At 36.0% G+C, this 18,348-nt stretch overlaps 1 protein-coding gene across 1 annotated transcript; it reads right to left on the reverse strand.

The window, feature by feature from the left end:
• Nucleotides 1-15,999: 15,999 nt before the first annotated feature.
• Nucleotides 16,000-17,094, reverse strand: LOC145017886 (uncharacterized). Its single transcript, XM_078975840.1, has 2 exons — nucleotides 16,861-17,094; nucleotides 16,000-16,778 (listed from the first exon to the last, which is right to left on the reverse strand). Exons 1-2 carry the CDS (start codon nucleotides 17,032-17,034, stop codon nucleotides 16,197-16,199), a joined length of 756 nt encoding a protein of 251 aa, XP_078831966.1. The 5' UTR covers nucleotides 17,035-17,094; the 3' UTR covers nucleotides 16,000-16,196.
• Nucleotides 17,095-18,348: the final 1,254 nt, after the last annotated feature.

Consider the following 18,348-nt stretch of genomic DNA (forward strand, 5'->3'; position numbering starts at 1 on the left):
CTCTTACTATCCTTATTCCCAAAATGTAAGAAGCATCTCCGAGGTCCTTCATAGCGAAACACTTCCCGAGCCAGGACTTGACTTCCTGCAGAGTCGGGACGTCGTTTCCTATGAGTAATATGTCATCGACATATAGAACGAGGAAGCTTATATACTCCCACTGGCTTTGACATATACACAAGATTCGTCTTCGCTTCGTACAAATCCAAACTCTTTGACTTTCTCACCGAAGCAAAGATTCCATCTGCGAGACGCTTGCTTAAGTCCATAAATGGACTTCTCAAGCTTACACACTCTATTTGGATGCTTCGGATTCACAAACCCCTCTGGCTGAGCCATGTAAACATCCTCAGCCAACTTTCCGTTAAGGAAGGCGGTCTTGACATCCATTTGCCAAATCTCATAATCATGAAATGTGGCAATTGCTAGCATCACTCTATTAGATTTAATCTTCGCAACTGGTGAGAAGGTCTCATCATACTCAACTCCTGGAGTTTGAGTAAAGCCCTTCGCAACCAATCGCGCTTTATACGTGTGTACGTTCCCATCCACGTCGGTCTTCTTCTTGAAGATCCACTTGCACCCAACGGTCTTACGTCCGGGCACATAATCAACCAAATTCCAAACTTGGTTATCGTACATGGATTGGATCTCGCTATCCATTGCCTCTTTCCATTTCGCAGACTCCGGGCCTTCCATGGCTTCCTTATAGCTATTAGGTTCATCAAGATTTATTAGTGTACCATCACTAATATACGTGTCCCCTTTGGTAGTAATATGAAAACCATAAAACTGGGGATGAACTCTAATTCTATCGGAACGCTAAGAGGTAAGGATCCGTCAATCGGTTCAACCGGAGTTTCCTCCTCGGGTTGAATGCCAGCGGTAGAGGTTCCTGCATCTATCGACTCTTGAATCTCTTCAAGTTCGATTTGCCTCCCACTGTCTCCTTGGCTTATGAGTTCTCGCTCTCGGAAAACTCCTCTCCTCGCAACAAAGACAACATTGTCTTTCAGTCTATAGAAGAGATATCCAAAGGATGTCTGCAGGTAGCCGATGAAAATACATCGCTCACTTCGAGGTTCAAGCTTGTCCTGAGTATCTCGTCTTACGAAAGCCTCGCAACCCTAAACCTTGATATGTGCCAACGAGGGAGCTTCCCCCATCCACATCTCGTGAGGTGTTTTGGCAACCTTCTTAGTAGGCACTCGGTTAAGGATATGGGCGGCAGTCTCTAAGGCATACCCCCAAAAGAAGATAGGTAGTGAAGCACGACTCATCATAGAGCGAACCATATCCAATAAGGTTTGATTACGCCTTTCTGCCACACCATTCAACTGCGGTGTCCTAGGAGGCGTCAATTGCGAAACTATTCCACACACCTTGAGATAATCGTGGAATTCAAGACTTAGGTACTCTCCTCCTCGATCAGATCGAAGCATCTTGATTTTCTTGCCCAATTGATTCTCCACTTCATTCTTGAACTCTTTGAACTTTTCAAAGGTTTCTGACTTTTGCTTGATTAAATAGATATACCCATATCTACTATAATCATCGGTAAAAGTCACATAGAAGCGGTTCCCATCCTTCGTGGTCGATCTAAAGGGTCCACATACATCGGTATGTATTAGGTCCAATAGCCCCTCACCCCTTTCACAAGTATTCGTGAAGGGTGACTTAGTCATCTTTCCAAGTAAACAATACTCGCATGTGTCATCTTCCCTAAGGTCAAATGACTCCAATACTCCATCCTTTTGGAGTTGGGCTATGCGTTTCTTATTGACATGTCCAAGACGGCAATGCCACAAGGATGCTTTATCCAAACTAGTGGAAGAATCAATATTCAAAACATCATTTCCTAAGTTATCAACAATCATAACAGTTTCATATATTCCATTACATGGTATAGCTTCAAAGTAAAAGACACTATTTAGATAAGCCATAATAGAACCATTCTCATTATTAAAAGAAAATCTAAATCCTTGTCTATATAAACCATGAAATGAAATGATGTTTCTAGCCATTTATGGCGAATAGCAACAATTGTTCAAATCTAAACATAAATTATTCCTAAGCACTAAAGAATACAATCCAATCTTAGTAACAGGCGATGATCTTCTGTTCCCCATGATTAGATTGATCCTTCCTTGCTCCACATCCCTACTTCTTCTTAGTCCCTGCACATTTGAACAAATGTGATAACCACACCCGGTGTCAAGAACCCAAGAAATAGCATGATTAGAATCGTTAGATTTAATTGTGTATATACCTGCGAAAGATGGCTTGATCTTTCCTTCTTTGATTGCTTGCAGGTATTCTGGGCAGCTTCTCTTCCAATGTCCTATCTTGTGGCAGTGGTGGCACTCTGCCTCCTTCGGGTTAGGATAGGGCTTAGAGGGATCAACTTTGGTCCCACTAGAAGAGGCACCATCTCGGGCTTTAACCTTGCGATAGTTCTTTGATGAAGCCTTCCTCTTCTTTCCCTTTCCTTGACCAATTGCCAAGACAAGAGCAGCAGACGGATTGGGAGTAGGTGCAACAGACTTGTCTTTGAAGTTTCTCTCAGCGACTCTCAAAAGACCTTGGAGTTTGCTTAGGGTGACCTCCTCTTTGTTCATGTGGTAGGTCATCCTAAATTGGTTGTACATCGGAGGCAAAGAGTGAAGCACCATGTCGATCGCCAAGTCTTCCCCAAAGTCAACATTTAACTTGCGAAGGCGATCGACATACCTTTACATCTTTTGCAGGTGCACGGTAAGAGATTCTCCATGATCCATCTTAGCGGAGATCATGTTAATGAAAATCTCATAATGCTCTTGTCTCGCGTTTTGGTGGTATCTCTCCAACAAGTCTTGATGCATCTCGTATGGATACATGTCCTCGTAGGACTTTTGGAATTTGGAGTTCATGGTAGCAATCATGATGCAATGTACCTTCGTTGCATCTCGCTCATGAGTCTCAAAAGCGGTGATTTCAGCCGGAGTAGCGATTTCGGGGTTGATTTTCTCAAGCTTTTCATCGAGGACATACTCCTTATCCTCATAGCGAGCAATGGTGCGAATGTATCTTATCCATTCGCTAAAGTTCGTTCCATCGAAGGTGACCTTTTGACAAAGGCTCATCAACGTGAAAGAACTTGCAGCAACGTTGTTTGTGTGCGACATCTATAGAAAGGACAAAGATAGATTAGAATAAGAATCCCTAATTATCACCCAATAAGAAAAATTAGGGTTAGGATCCAACAATAACATTTACATATTAGAAAAGGGATGCCGTAATCTAACATGAAAATAAATTGAAGGTAAGTGAATGACGATTCACTAATTCTCCATTACAAAACCTAGACTATTAGTCCTAAGTGTATTGAGAATTCCTAGGTTCGGATGAGATTCATTGAAACTATTCAATGGCATGTTTAAATCTCGATATGCCCCTCTTGTTTGTGACTGGGATGCCGAGGATCACAAAGCGGGTGTGAATTACCATGCAAATTCACATGGTGCCTTCATTGTAACGATCACCTATTCGATGTGCCGGTAAACCACACACGCTCCATCGAACTATGATAAACAATGAATCACCCTTTGCCACCTTTTCTTAGAACCAATTAGTGTGCCGGTAAACCACACACGCTCCACTAACTTCTTAGCAAGGGTGCAAAGTGTAATTTCATGGGATTGCATCAATTCACTTTTCCTAAAGCAACTAAAATTGGGAAATTTTTAAAACTTGTAGTTACTTTGTATTTCTTATTATACTTTTAATGAGAGGATGAGGTTGCCCTATCCTACCCGTTCAGCTAACGACCATCCACCAATCAAGCAAGCAGTGGGTGTGAGTGTACACCCATTAAGCGCCATTTTATAGGCCACAACCTTATACCCACCTTATAGATCGGCTTTGTGAATGAGGCCTACTAACGGTAAGACTAGCATTTAGTTATACATATATATATTATTCTAGTAATATCATATTAGTATAAGGTTGTGTTTTAAACCTTTTAAAACGTAGGGTTTGAAATTTAAGTTGTCTAAATTAAAACCTTTTTAATCACAAATATAAATTTCAAAACTTGAGGGCAAGTTTTAAACATTTAAAACATGGAGGATCAAATAACAAATAATTCCAATTAACAATTAATATCCTAATTATCTTTATTTGATTTATCCAAGATTTCTTTTAAGATAATTATCAAAATAATTAATCAATTATCATATAAGGAGATTAAATATTTTATTAGATGATATATATCTTTAATTAGATCAAGATTATAGTCATATATATCAAAAAATCGGATTAGGGTTGATCTAATATGATTAAGGTAAGTTTCTATAAGATAAACATGAAAAAATCCCGGTTTTGCCTAATCCTGACGCCCGGACTCGCCGAGTCAGGCATACTCGCCGAGTCCACTTTGGAACTCGCCGAGTCCATGACTTAGAAACCCAAAAAATGAATTTTGCAGGTTTGTTTCAGTTAATCAAGCAACAATTTAAAGAAAACCAAGCTAGGCTCTGATACCAATAATGGGTTTTAGCCATAAGAACTTTCCTATGTGCACATGCAAAACCCTAATGCACGGATCTAGGCTTTCTAATTAAACATGCTTTGAATCCAAGACTTCTAATGGCTAATTAGGTTAAATAACAACATTGAAATAGATCTAGAATCATACCTTTGGATTCCTTGTTGATCTTGTTGTCTTGGAGCTTCTAGAGTCACAAATGTTACTCCTCTAATGGCTTACAAACACCAATAGCAAGTAAGATGATTTAGGAGAGAGGAGAGGGAAGGAATTCGGCCAGAGTATCTCTACTTTAGATGGTCTGTCGAATTCCCTCACCCCTAGGGTCTATTTATACTTGTAGACTCCTTAAGGATTACAGCTTTAACCCTAATTGGATAACTTAGACTTTAAGTTGATCCATATCCTTTCCTTGATAACCCTATGGACGATTTTGGCTTATCAAAGCCCTAGAAATCGTCCATCCTATCATGGATAAGGATTTATAGTCTAAAGTGTAACTATCAAACAATTGACAGTTTATACCCTCTTATTCAATTAATCTCTTTAAGTCACCAAATTAATTCCAATTAATCTATGACTTATATTAATCAAATAACCATATATTATTCCTTATAATATTTACTCTCTCTTAACAAATCATCCATCAAGTTGCTATGGTGAAGGCAACCCAAAAGGACCATGCACAACCGGATCAAATACTTGCCTAATATAGTTGCAGCCTTAGACACTATTCCAACAGATACATGTGTTCAAAAACGATTGTTATCTCTTTTGGAAAGAACACGATTCATTGCAAGTTTTTCCTGTTTGTAAAGAGAGCCGATGGATCGATAAAAACACCAACGGTAAGAAAGTACCTCATATGGTGTTATGGTACTTTCCTGTGACCCCTAGACTACGACGATTATATTGTTCGAGGAACACTGCCAAAAATATGATTTGGCATAGTATCGGACGTTCAGAAGATGGCGTGATGCTTCATCCTGTTGATGGGGAACATTGGCAAGATTTTGATAAAAAATATCCCGACTTCTCGAGTGGAACCTGTAACGTACACCTAGGTCTTTCAACTGACGGTATCAATCCATTTGGAAACATGTGTAATCCACATAGCAAATGGCCGGTCATGCTGACCACATACAATCTGGCACCATAGCTTTCTATGAAAGTGTCATCATTCATGTTGACTTTGTTGATTCCCAGCCTGAAAGCTCCGAGTAAGGATATGGATGTTTTCCTTAGTCCGTTGGTGGAAGAGCTTAAAGATTTGTGGCACTCAGGTGTACATATTAAAGATGCGGCGACAAACACATTCTTTATGATGAGAGCTATGTTGTTATGGACAATAAACGACTGGCCAGCTCGTAGTAGTCTATCAGGTTGGAGTAGGAAAGGGTATAAAGCATGGGCTACTTGCAATGAAGACACTCCTTCGTACCGTGAAACAAACAAAGTCGTATATATCGGTCATCGTCATATCCTAGATGTTAATGATCCATTAAGAAAGAGGTTGGACTTTAAATGGATGGAAGACACAAGACCCGCTCCGAGACACTTTAGTAATGACGACATACAAGAGCAACTAGGTCGTCTACTAACTCGTAAACCGGGTAAACATCCTGAGCATGGAGGCGGGGAGCGAAAGCGACAAGATTACGAGTTTAACTAGTCGAAACGAAGCATTTTATTTGAACTCGAGTATTGGTTTCTCTACAGTTGAAACACAACATAGATTTCATGCATGTCGAGAAAAATGTGGACAAGAGTTTGTTAGGTACTCTTCTAATGAACGATAAAAGCAAAGACACATTAAATGCACGAAAGGACTTGAGAATTCTAAACATTCGGAGAAATGAATGGTTACAAAAAAATGGTGACAAGTTTCATAGACCCTATGCAAGATACTCTTTCATGAAATCTAGTCGACAACTCTTTTGTCAATTTATAAAAGGTGTTAAACTGTTGGATGAGTTTGGTTCTAACATCAGTAAGAAAGTAAACGATACCAATGCTAACATTATTGGGTTGAAATCGCATGACCACCACATTCTTATGCAACTTCTGATACCGATTGGAGTAAGAGGGTTGTTAGACAAAGACACTTATACACCTATTGTAGACCTTTGTACGTTTTTCAAGCAACTTTGTTCTAGAACATTGAAGGTGGAGGATACGACGAAAGCAAAAGTAGACATTATTGCAATCTTGTGCAAGTTAGAATTGATTTATCCTCCAGTGTTTTTTGACATTCTGGTTCATTTACTTTTGCATTTACCTAATGAAGCGACTGTCGGAGGCCCGGTATGTATGAGATGGATGTATCCCTTCGAAAGGTATATGAAAAAACTAAAAAAAAATATGTCAGAAACAAGGCGAGGCCGGAAGGTTGTATAGATGAGGGTTATGTTGCTGAAGAAGCTTTATCATTTTGTTCGATGTACCTTTGAGATGTAAGGAATCGTCTGGAAAGAAATGAAGATGATGTAATTGAAAAAACAAAGTTTTGGATATTTGAGTCTAAATGTCGACCGACCAGCACTACTCAAATCAAAACTCTTAATTTAACGGAAATGCGTAACATGGAACAGTTTGTATTGAATAGATGTGAAGAAGTCACACAATATATCAAGTAATTAATCTTATCTCTATCTTTCATCCTTAATTTTTTTAAATCTTTTTAAATCTATACCCTTTGGTCATCAAGACAGGAAATTCAAATCTGAACATCCCCAAAGTGATGAAAAGATAGAATTTCGGAATTGGTTTCGTGAAAAGGTAATATAAATTAATAAACAAATTTGTTTCATTGATCTAACGAATACATAATACATATTACTTTATAATTTCTAGGTTCATCAAATGAAAATAGAAAACTCTCCAGAATTCCACAAAGAGTTGCCGGCTCTTGCAATGGGTCCGCAAATGAATGCTTATTCTTACACCGCATGCATAGTCAATGATGTTAGGTTTATGGTACTTAGTCGTGACGCACAATGTACAACACAAAACTCTGGGGTTTTAGCGGTGGGTGAGAAATGTGAGAAATATTATGGCCAGTTAGAAGAGATTATAGAGTTGAGCTATACACATGATTATTCAAAGGTACAATTTCGTTGCAAGTGGTTTGATACTACAACAGGAGTTATTACTAGTGATAATTTCACCAGTATCGATACACGACGCGAAGCATACAAAGATGATCAACTCATATATGCTTCACAAGCCAAACAAGTGTTCTACATCAGATAGACAAACAATAACCATCGGTGTGTTGTCGAGCATGTTAACCATCGAAGTATTTGGGATCTACCATCAAACGATGACCGTGTCTAAAATGTTGACAATGGCTCACATGAAAATGTAGGCAATGTAGATGTACTTCAAAATATCTCTTCATCCGATGCTCCACTTTTTATCGATTTTAGCATGTACTTTCAAAACATTCCTAAAGTCATTGTTGATGTAGAAAGTGCAACTGAAGTTCTTTCGCCAACTGGTATAGTCAGTGATGTTTCTAATTGCGAGACTGAGTACAATAAGACCGATTCTGATTATGATACCGAAGAAGACACTGAAAAATATGAGGAAGATGCTTATTAGAATAGTTCTTATGTAATACGTGTTTGTAATATGAACTTTATTTGGATTTCTTATTTAAATAGAAATGTTTATTTATATGTAATGTGTATTTGTAATAAAAATTATATTTGTATATCTTATAATTTTTCAGGAAACGATGACAATATGGCTTTTGTTTATGTATACCATGACTAATGTTATGGGTCGTGGACACGGGGGTGATGGAGCTGAGGACCCACCTGTCCCAGGCGGTAGAGGTGCTGGTCATCACAAGCAGGAGGTAAGTCTTAATATGAATTTTTATTTACTATTTTTGTTCAGTTATTATAAATTAAATATCGTTTCTAGTAATTTTTAATTACATTTGTAGTTGAGCAACCTGCACGAAGGAAAGTTCAAGGCAAGGCGAAAAATATAAAGCTTGAAAAAGCGATCTTACAGAACAAGGGCAAACCGATTAGCATGGAATATGATAGGGATATCACATTTGATCCCGTAGGAGAACCGAAAGACATGTTTTCCCAAGAAGTTGGAAAAAAAAATGTGGCAGATGGTCCCATTTGATAAATGGACTTGGAAAAAAGTTTCCCCTGCAATACAGGATACCGTATTACAACAATTAGTGGTAATTATTTATTTAAATATATTTTATATGGTTAACTATAATTGTTTTTTACTTGGTTAACTTTTTTTTGTAGACAAAGTTTGATTTGGATCAGATGTACCGGGATGTACAAGCTAATATGTTGACAGAGAGTTTTCAAGCAGCTTTGTTAAAAGGTTATCGAGAACGTAAAGATGATGCAAAAGAATATTTTATGTTAGTCGGAGGGTATGAAGATATCCCAGGAGCATTAGCAAACCCTCTAGAGGGTACGGAAATTGATAACTGGAAGAAAGCAATTGAGTATTTCCAAACAGACGAACACAAAATTGCTTCAGAAAGGAACAAAAAAATCTGTGAAATGCAAACAAATGTGAATCGTGAATACTTGATATAAGAAGGTAATGTACGATACATGTAATTATTTATTTAAAATATAATCTAATTTTTAAAGTTAAACAGAACCTTAAGAGAGTGGAAACGTTTCACAAAGCTCATACCAATAAGAATAATGTATTTGTTACTGCTGAGGTGGAACAACAATATGTAAGTATTTAATTAGAATTTTATCATATAATTAAATGTTTATTTATACTTGATTGTTACTCACTTTTGGGAGTTACAGAATTGGTTAGTTGAAGAGTTGTTAGAACAAACTCAAGGTGAAAGCCAGTTAACACCCACTCAAGAAAGAACTGCGTTTGAGAAAGTATTAGGAGAGCGTCGTGGCCATATTAGAGGCATTGGCCGTAAACCTTCTGGTCTCCCGCCGATTCCACAACCTTCGCAACCATCACCGCAACCATCACAACCATCACAGGTAAAAAAACAATCTACTTTGGTTTTGTGGTGATTATTTTCAAAAAAGTTTGGTAATTAGGTTTTTGTCCCAAGTGCAAAAAATAACAACGTACTTTGGTTTTTTGTCTTAGTTTAAAAATAACAATCTACTTTAGCATCATAAAATGCATGTTAATTTGGTAATTTTGGTTTTTTGGTGATTATTTGCTAAAAAGTTTGGTAATTAGGTTTTTATCCCAAGTGTAAAAAAGAACAACGTACTTTGGTTTTTTGTCTTAGTTTAAAAATAGCAATCTACTTTAGTATCGTAAAATGTATGTTGATTTGGTAACTTTGGTTTTGTGGTGATTATTTGCTAAAAAGTTTGGTAATTAGGATTTTGTCCCAAGTGCAAAAAATAACAACGTACTTTGGGTTTTTATCTTACTTTGAAAATAACTATGTATTTTGATAGTTTTTGTTTATGTTTTATAATTTAACTTATAAGTTTATATATGTTGTTATTAATTATGTAGTTGGAAAATCTCCGTGCGATGCTGAATGACCCGACATGTAGGGATGAGATGTATTCGTTTTTTCAATCCCAAAATAATTGAGGAAACGATGGGAATGAAGATGATGGTATATAGGTCAACATGAGTTTTATTTGCATATGCTGTCACGTTTTGCTACTTGGTAGATTGTAAAACTTTGGTTGTTTTTGTAATTATCGGCAACACTAATACCGGGCAACATTATTACTTTTATATTTAATAAGATATTATGACTTTTGATATTTAATTAATTATAATCCGTTGTTTGTTTTGTAATTAGCGTCGACACTGTTATTTTTGATATTTAATCGAATGTTGTTATGTAATTACCGAGTACATTATTACCGGCAGCCAAAATCGTTAATTACAAAAAAAAAAAAATTAAAATCGTAATTACCGGCGACACTGTTACCGGCGACCGGCGACATTAGCGGCGACATCTATTATTAGCGGCGACACCAATCATTAGCGGCGACACCAATCATTAGCGGCGACTTATTACCGGTAACGCGTCACCGCTATTACTATTACTGTCGACAACCGGACTTATTACTGGCGACTTTTGTCGCCGCTAATGACCATTCGTGATTGATAAGTGGAAATATAGTTGCTATGAAAATATGGCGCACATAAATTAACAATTAAAATACAATAATGATTTAAATGCTCTACTTGAATAACTCGAATACTATATTTCCAAGTTGCGTTTAACATTTCTTTAATAAATATTGACTAATGATTTCTACAACCTACATTCTTTTAGTCAACTTGCTGCTCCTTTGGTTAAAAATTTGAAATCTCCATTGTTTTGGTTCCTAATTCAAACAGTGATTGAAGTGCTTGGGTATTAATTTTTTGCTTAAACGAAGTCAGATTTAATTTAAATATGTGTATAGAACATAAAACCTTGCTTTATTATATATTTGGACATTACTCAGAACTAATAATTTGTAAAAGAATTGGATCTACGAAATATGAAAGATAGATTTGAAAATATAAAAGGAAAAGCAAAAGAATAAGTCAATCAAGGAAACATAAAAGATAGGTTCAGAAAAAAAATAACCAGCTGCTCTTGTCTAGTATCCGAAACATAACATAGTCGTTATTAACAGAGAAAGAAATGAAGAAAGAATCTCTTTGTATTCATTCTGTTGACTTTCTTACATATTCAAAAACTTTCTATATTACAGCTTATTATACGCACATCTAGCTAACATACACCTAACAGATTAACAACTATGATTAAGTTAACTGATTATCCAAACTACTAAACTAACTATGATTAGAAGAAATAACAGAAATGTAACGGTAATACCCCCCCTCAAGATGGACTTTGGAAAATGTTTTTCAAAGCCATCTTGGCCATTATAGGAATCATCTTATGTCGGGGTAATGGTTTAGTAAAAATGTCAGCTAATTGGTGTGTTGTGCGTATGGGCATGAGCTTGATTGTATTATCTAAAATCTTATCTCGAATGAAGTGACAATCGATTTCGATATGCTTCGTGCGTTCATGAAAGGTTGGATTGGATGCAAGCTTGATTGCTGATTCATTATCACAAAAAATCAAAGTAGGCTCATGAGTGTGAATGTCAAAATTGCTCAGCAAATGATGAAACCAAATAATCTCAGTTGTAGCAATAGCAATGGCTCGGTACTCAGCTTCGGTGGATGATCTAGAAACAATGGATTGTTTCTTTGATTTCCAAGAAATCATGGAGTCTCCTAGAAAAACACAAAAACCAGAAATAGATCTTCTAGTATACGGACATTCTGCCTAATCAGAATCAGAAAAAGCTGTAATCTTTAAAGAAGGTTTGGAAGACAAAAACAATCCTTGACCAGGATTGAGTTTGAGGAACTTGAGCAAATGATTAGCAGCTTGAAGATGAGGTAATCTTGGATCTGTAACAAATTGACTTAACCTATTTACTGCATAGGTAATGTCTGGTCGTGTTATGGTTAAATACATTAACCGTCCAATTAAACGTCTATATTGAGAAGGATCCAATAAGGGTGCTCCATTGAAATTTGATGCTTTACATGCAGGATCCATTGGATAATGGACTGGTTTGGCAGCTAACATGCCAGTTTCTTCTAGGAGATTGAGAACATATTGTCGTTGAGAAATATAAATGCCATCTGTTGATCTGGCAATTTCAAGACCCAAGAAATGTTGTAACTTTCCGAAATCCTTAAGCTTAAACTTGTTGCTTAAAGATTGTTTAATAGAATCAATTTCATGAAGAGAAGCACCTGTTAACACAATATCATCCACGTATACTAACAGAGCTACATATGACGATCCTTTTCCCTTATAAAACAATGAGTAATCAGCTTTCAATTGTGTGAATCCTTGAGAAAGTAAAAATGAAGAAAAGGTGGCATACCATTGACGAGATGCCTACCTCAAGCCATATAAAGATTTCTCTAGTTTGTAGACAAATGGTTTACCATTTGAAGAGACAAAATGACAACTATATCCTTGGGGTAATTTCATATAAACCTCTTCATCCAAAGACCCATTTAAGAAAGCATTATTCACGTCCAATTGAATAAGAGGCCAAGAACGTTGAGCAGCTAAAGCTAGCAGTAATTTGATAGTAACAAGTTTAGCGACAGGGGAATAAGTATCCAGAAAATCGATACCTTCTTGTTGATTGAAACCCTTGGCAACAAGGCATGCCTTGTATCTCTCAATAGTACCATCAGAACGTCTTTTGATTTTATACACCCATTTAGAACCCAAAGCCTTTCTATCAGGAGGTAAGGGTACTATCGTCCAAGTGTTATTTGCTTCGAGAGCCTTCAATTCTTCTTGCATAGCTAATTGCCACTCTTTAGATTTAGATGCTTCAGAATAGGATTGTGGTTCAGACTCAGCTGAAATAGCAAGAGTGAATGCTTGGTATTTAGGTGAAAGTTTGGAATAAGAAAGTACAGAAGATAAAGGGTGTTTTGCATTAGTATTAATGGTCACATTGTTTACTAGGCCACAATGATAATCTTGTAAATAAGTTGGACGGGTTCTATTTCTTTGAGGTCTTTGATTTCCAACTGAATGATCTTCATTGACAATGGGAATGGGATCTGTATTAGCAATTGTAACAGATGAATCAGGTAAAGGGTCAGAAATAAAAGTATCATCTTGTGAGCAAGGTATGACCATTGAGTGAAAAGGGTCTGGCTGATGGTTATATATGGAATGTTTAAAAGGAAAAATATGTTCATGAAACACAACATCACGAGATATGAATATTTCTTTTGTCTCAACATCCATCATTTTATATGCCTTCATTCCAATTGGATAACCAATAAAAATACAACATCTGGCACGTGCAGTAAATTTGTCCCTGTGACTAAGAAGTGTTGAAGCAAAAGCTAAACATCCAAAACTCCGAAATCGTGAATAATCTGGTGGATACTCATAAAGTTTCTGAAAAGGGGACAAATTATCAAGAGCATGTGAAGGTGTACGATTGATAAGGAATGTAGCACACAAAATACATTCAGACCAATATGTTGTGGGAATATTTGACTGAAAAAATAATGCCCTAGCAACATTTAATAGATGTTGGTGCTTTCGTTCCACCACTGAATTTTGTTCTGGATGTTGAACACAAGAGAATTGATGCAATACTCCTTTTGATTGAAAAACTCAGTAAAAGCCAATTCCTTTGCATTATCATACCGAAAACCCTTAATTTTGGTGTTAAATTGTGTTTCAATCATAGCAAAGAAACGTGGAATGATACTTTGAACATCAGATTTGTGCTTCATCATGTATACCCATGTAAATCTAGTGCAATCATCAACAATAGTTGCAAAATATTGATATCCCTTATAATCCTTTACATAATAAGGCCCCCATACATCACAGTGTATCAACTCAAAAGGTTCATTTGCAATATTGTTGAAAGACTAAAAAGGTAAACGTTTATGTTTGGCTAAAGGACAAATAGAACATACACTTTTATTCAAATCTTTATTTGAAACAGTGATACTACTAATAGATTGCAACTTCTCATTTGAAGGATGTCCAAACCGTTGATGCCAACAATCAGCTGAAACTGCATTCACATTCACTTGTGCTTGTGCTCTTATACGCATATCTTCAAGCACATAAAGTTCGGCATGTACTCTAGCATTGCCAATCATTCTCTTGGTGTGTATCTGCTTCAAAATAGCATAATCATGATAAAATTTTGCCTTAACAGTTTTGAATTTAGTCAATTGAGAAATTGATACTAAATTTAACTCAAACTGTGGCACATAAAGAACATCAGTGAGAATGATATGTTCATTTATGTTAACTTTTCCCATGCATTCAACTTGAATAACCATTTGGTTTGGTAAAAGAACACGAGTATGTGAGATATCTACCATATCATGAAACATATTTTTATCATTGCAAATATGCCTAGTTGCTCCAGTATCTAGTATCCATATATTGAAATTGTAATGGCTAGAAGAGAGAGTCAGAACATAGTGATTACCTGAAGTGGTAATATGATCATGTGAAACAGAATTCACTGAAGCCAATTGACCAGTAAGTATAGCAATAAGTTGTTGGCATTGTTCATTGGTAAGATTTGTAACTGGAGAGCTTGTATCATTACAGGAAGACTGACCCTCTGTAGCAGCAGAAACAGCATTCACACGTGAACTATTTGAATTTGAGTTCTGATTGAAACGATATCCGGTGGAAATCCATGCAGTTTGTAACACTTATCAACAGTGTGTCTCGAACGCTTGCAATGAGAACACATTGATGAGTTCTTGTTAGAACCTTTGTTGAAATTATTGTTGGAAACTCGATTTCTTGAATTGTTCAAATTGTTATTGAAACTCTGAACATTACAAGCCATTGGAGTGTTCATAGATTGATTATTTCCAATTTCACGTTGTCTTTCTTCTTGAATAACCAAGGAAAAAATGTGATTAACTGCAGGTATAGGATCCATGAGAAGTATTTGCCCTCGAATTTGGGCATATGAATCATTTAGACCCATAAGAAACATCATAGTGTGTTCAATTTCTTTTGCCCCTCCACATGTACATAAACCACATGTACAATGAGTATCAAAATTGGATAATTCCTCCCAAAGAACTTTAAGCCTAGTAAAATACGTACTCACATAATCTTGTCCTTGAACTGTATTCATCAAATCATGCTTAAGTTGAAATATGCGAGGTCCATTGCTCTGTTGAAACCTTTCTTTGAGTTCATTCCAAATTGCAAAAGCAGTTTTTAGGTAAATCACTGAAGAAGAAATTTCTTTAGATATAGAATTTAGGATCCAGGAAATTACAATATTGTTGTTGCGATTCCAGGCCTTGAAACGAATTACATCAGTGGCCGGAGGTTGAGGAAGATCTCCAGTAACAAAATCAAGTTTGTTCTTGACTGAAAGGGCAATTGTCATAGACCGAGACCAGGACGCATAATTTTCTCGAGTAAGCTGTTGATTGACAAGAAGAGTGCCGGGATTATCCGAGTGATGTAAAAAATACGGATCATCTGAAGAAACATTTGAGTTTTGAGAACTTTCTCCAGACATTTTGACAAAAACAAAAGATCGAGAAAATCAAAAGAACGATCTTAATGAAGAACACAAATAGAACGGATTGATTGAATCAATCAAACAGAAAACAATCAAAGAGAAGGAATCAATCAAAGATCATGAAAAAGGAACAATCAAGAATAAAGATTGAAATCAGGGATGCGGAAGCAAAAAAAATGCTTTGATACCATATTAACAGAGAAAGAAATGAAGAAAGAATCTCTTTGTATTCATTTTGTTGACTTTCTTACATATTCAAGAACTTTTTATATTACAGCTTATTATACGCAAATCTAGCTAACATACATCTAACAGATTAACAACTATGATTAAGTTAACTGATTATCCAAACTACTAAACTAACTATGATTAGAAGAAATAACAGAAATGTAACGGTAATAGTCGTAGATATTCTCAAGATTTATTGTTTATCTATAAGCATAATTACAATACCCAACCAGTTAAGCTGGTTCTGATGATAAGAATCATCTTAGAATCAACAAAAGAAAAAGAACAAATAAGCAAGAACATAGAGCTTTAAGCTTCGAAATAACTAGATTTCAAGGGGTTTTCGTGCATATCTATCTCTATGGCCTTCCGTTGTCTTCAAAAGGCCTAACCACAGAAGCTATTTCATGTCCAATATTCCGCAGGTGATCACTGTTTGAACCCTTGTGTGATCCATACTCAATCATGGGTGCTTTATTGACATCTAGAAAATGCAACATTATGACTGTAGCTACAGAGCCAACAAACATAGGAATTGGACCAAAAATCCATAGTAGCAAAGTGATTGCAAAGTAGAGTGCACGCAATCCAACTGTCCAAAAATTGTTTCCTCTTATCACCGACTTTTGGATGCAAAGAACAGGAACAGAACCTGTTGGCATGCTTATGAGGAAACTAGCATGCACAAAATGCCTTGTAGTTTGTACAAAACAAGCAAATGCGAGTAGGAAGAATGATAAAATGCCGATGTATTTGATAGAGCTGGTGGATTTACTTGTGTCACCAAAGATAAAAGTGCTTGTAAGAAAGTTATTAGATGAGTTTCCCAGTAAAGCTCCGATAAGAGAACATAGAAATAGAGAAATGGAACAAAGGGAAGTTGAAGCAGATAAGTGGCTATTGAGAACAGCTACTACAAACCCTCTGTCTTTGGTGTCAATCTGCATCATTTCAAGAAAAGTTTTAAAGAAAATATAGAAAGAAGACAATTTTGTTATGAAATACAAGTGGTTGAAGTTATACCAGAAGCATTTTTTCAACCCATGCCTTTTTGTTATGATTCTCATATCCGATCGCTGTGGTTTCCGGATGCTTGATATATCTATGGAGAAGAAAGAGGTGATAGACGCACATGATCAACAACCCAGATGGGACTAGGATTATATCCAAGTGTTCTTCCTTCCATGTCCACCCCATCTTTCTTTTTTCTCTTCGCAACTGAGTTTCTTTTTGGTATCCAATGGGAAAGAATGTCAACTTATAGTATGGCTATGATCTATATTATGGAAGGGGTGGATCTGACTTTGTCAACGAGTTATGGTAGGAATTGAGATGCAATTCACAACTTGCAAATGAATATTTTTCATCCAGGCTATTTTACATCAATATTTTATCTTTCTTTTATTTACTAGTCTGGAGCTTTGGATTAGGTAAGGTTACCTTTTTTTTTTTTTTTTTTTTTGGAAAACGGCTTGATCAAAAATTTAAGAAAGAAAATAGAGCTAGCTTACGCCTATCGTACAAACGTATATTAGTTGACATATATGTTAACACAGTTTAAAAAACATAAAATAGCGACTCATTTTATCTTTTTAAAAGGAGATTATTCCTCATTCTCCTGATCGCTAAACAACTATTTCCACTGCAGCTTCCACGACCAATCTAGAAAATCGATCCGACTTTTGGTTGTCAATCAGCTTGTACATATAGTATATGTTGTGAACAATGGTAACATTTATGTTTCAGTGTTTTCAAAGCTGCTCCACACATTTAGACAGCACAAAATCAAAGAAAATGTGGTTTGAACTCTCACCGGTATTTAGCACATATGACAAAAATCACTATCAATATCTTACCTATTTTTAATAGTGTATCTTTAGTCGGCATCCTCTTTATTCCAAGTCTCGACATAAAAAAAACTTCACTTTGTTATGAAGTAGCTTATTCCATCTGCTCTTAGTTTATTTTGAGCGCAAAAATTTGTTGTCACTAATAGATCACATCCAGGCAACTAGGAATTGTCCATCCAGGGTCGGCTACCAACTCCACGTCTCCTTCACCCTTAAACATATGTAACAGGAAGATTAGGATATTTTATTGCAAGTAAAGTCATCTCCATAATGAATGAATGCAATGTCAATTGTCTTTCAATTTTAACATATCATCTTTGTAATATATATATATATATATATATATATATATATATATATATATATATATATATATATATATATATATATATATATATATATATATATATATAAGAGAGAGAGAGAGGGGTTCATAATGAGGGAATTATTGTCATTCAATTATTTATTTTTACCGCAAATATTTCAGGATACGGTTGCGATAGAGTATGAGTAATATTTATATCTGAATATAAATGTAAGTGTATTAATTCGTATATGAATCCACCACCTCTCCTCCGCCACCAACCACCACCTTCGCCACCACCACACAAACTAGATTCCATCGACAATCATAGATGCCAATTATAATGATGCTAGATAA

The sequence above is a fragment of the Lactuca saligna genome, chromosome 9, assembly GCF_052625555.1.
Source record: "Lactuca saligna cultivar CGN05327 chromosome 9, ASM5262555v1, whole genome shotgun sequence".
In the NCBI taxonomy this organism is placed as follows: domain Eukaryota; kingdom Viridiplantae; phylum Streptophyta; class Magnoliopsida; order Asterales; family Asteraceae; genus Lactuca; species Lactuca saligna.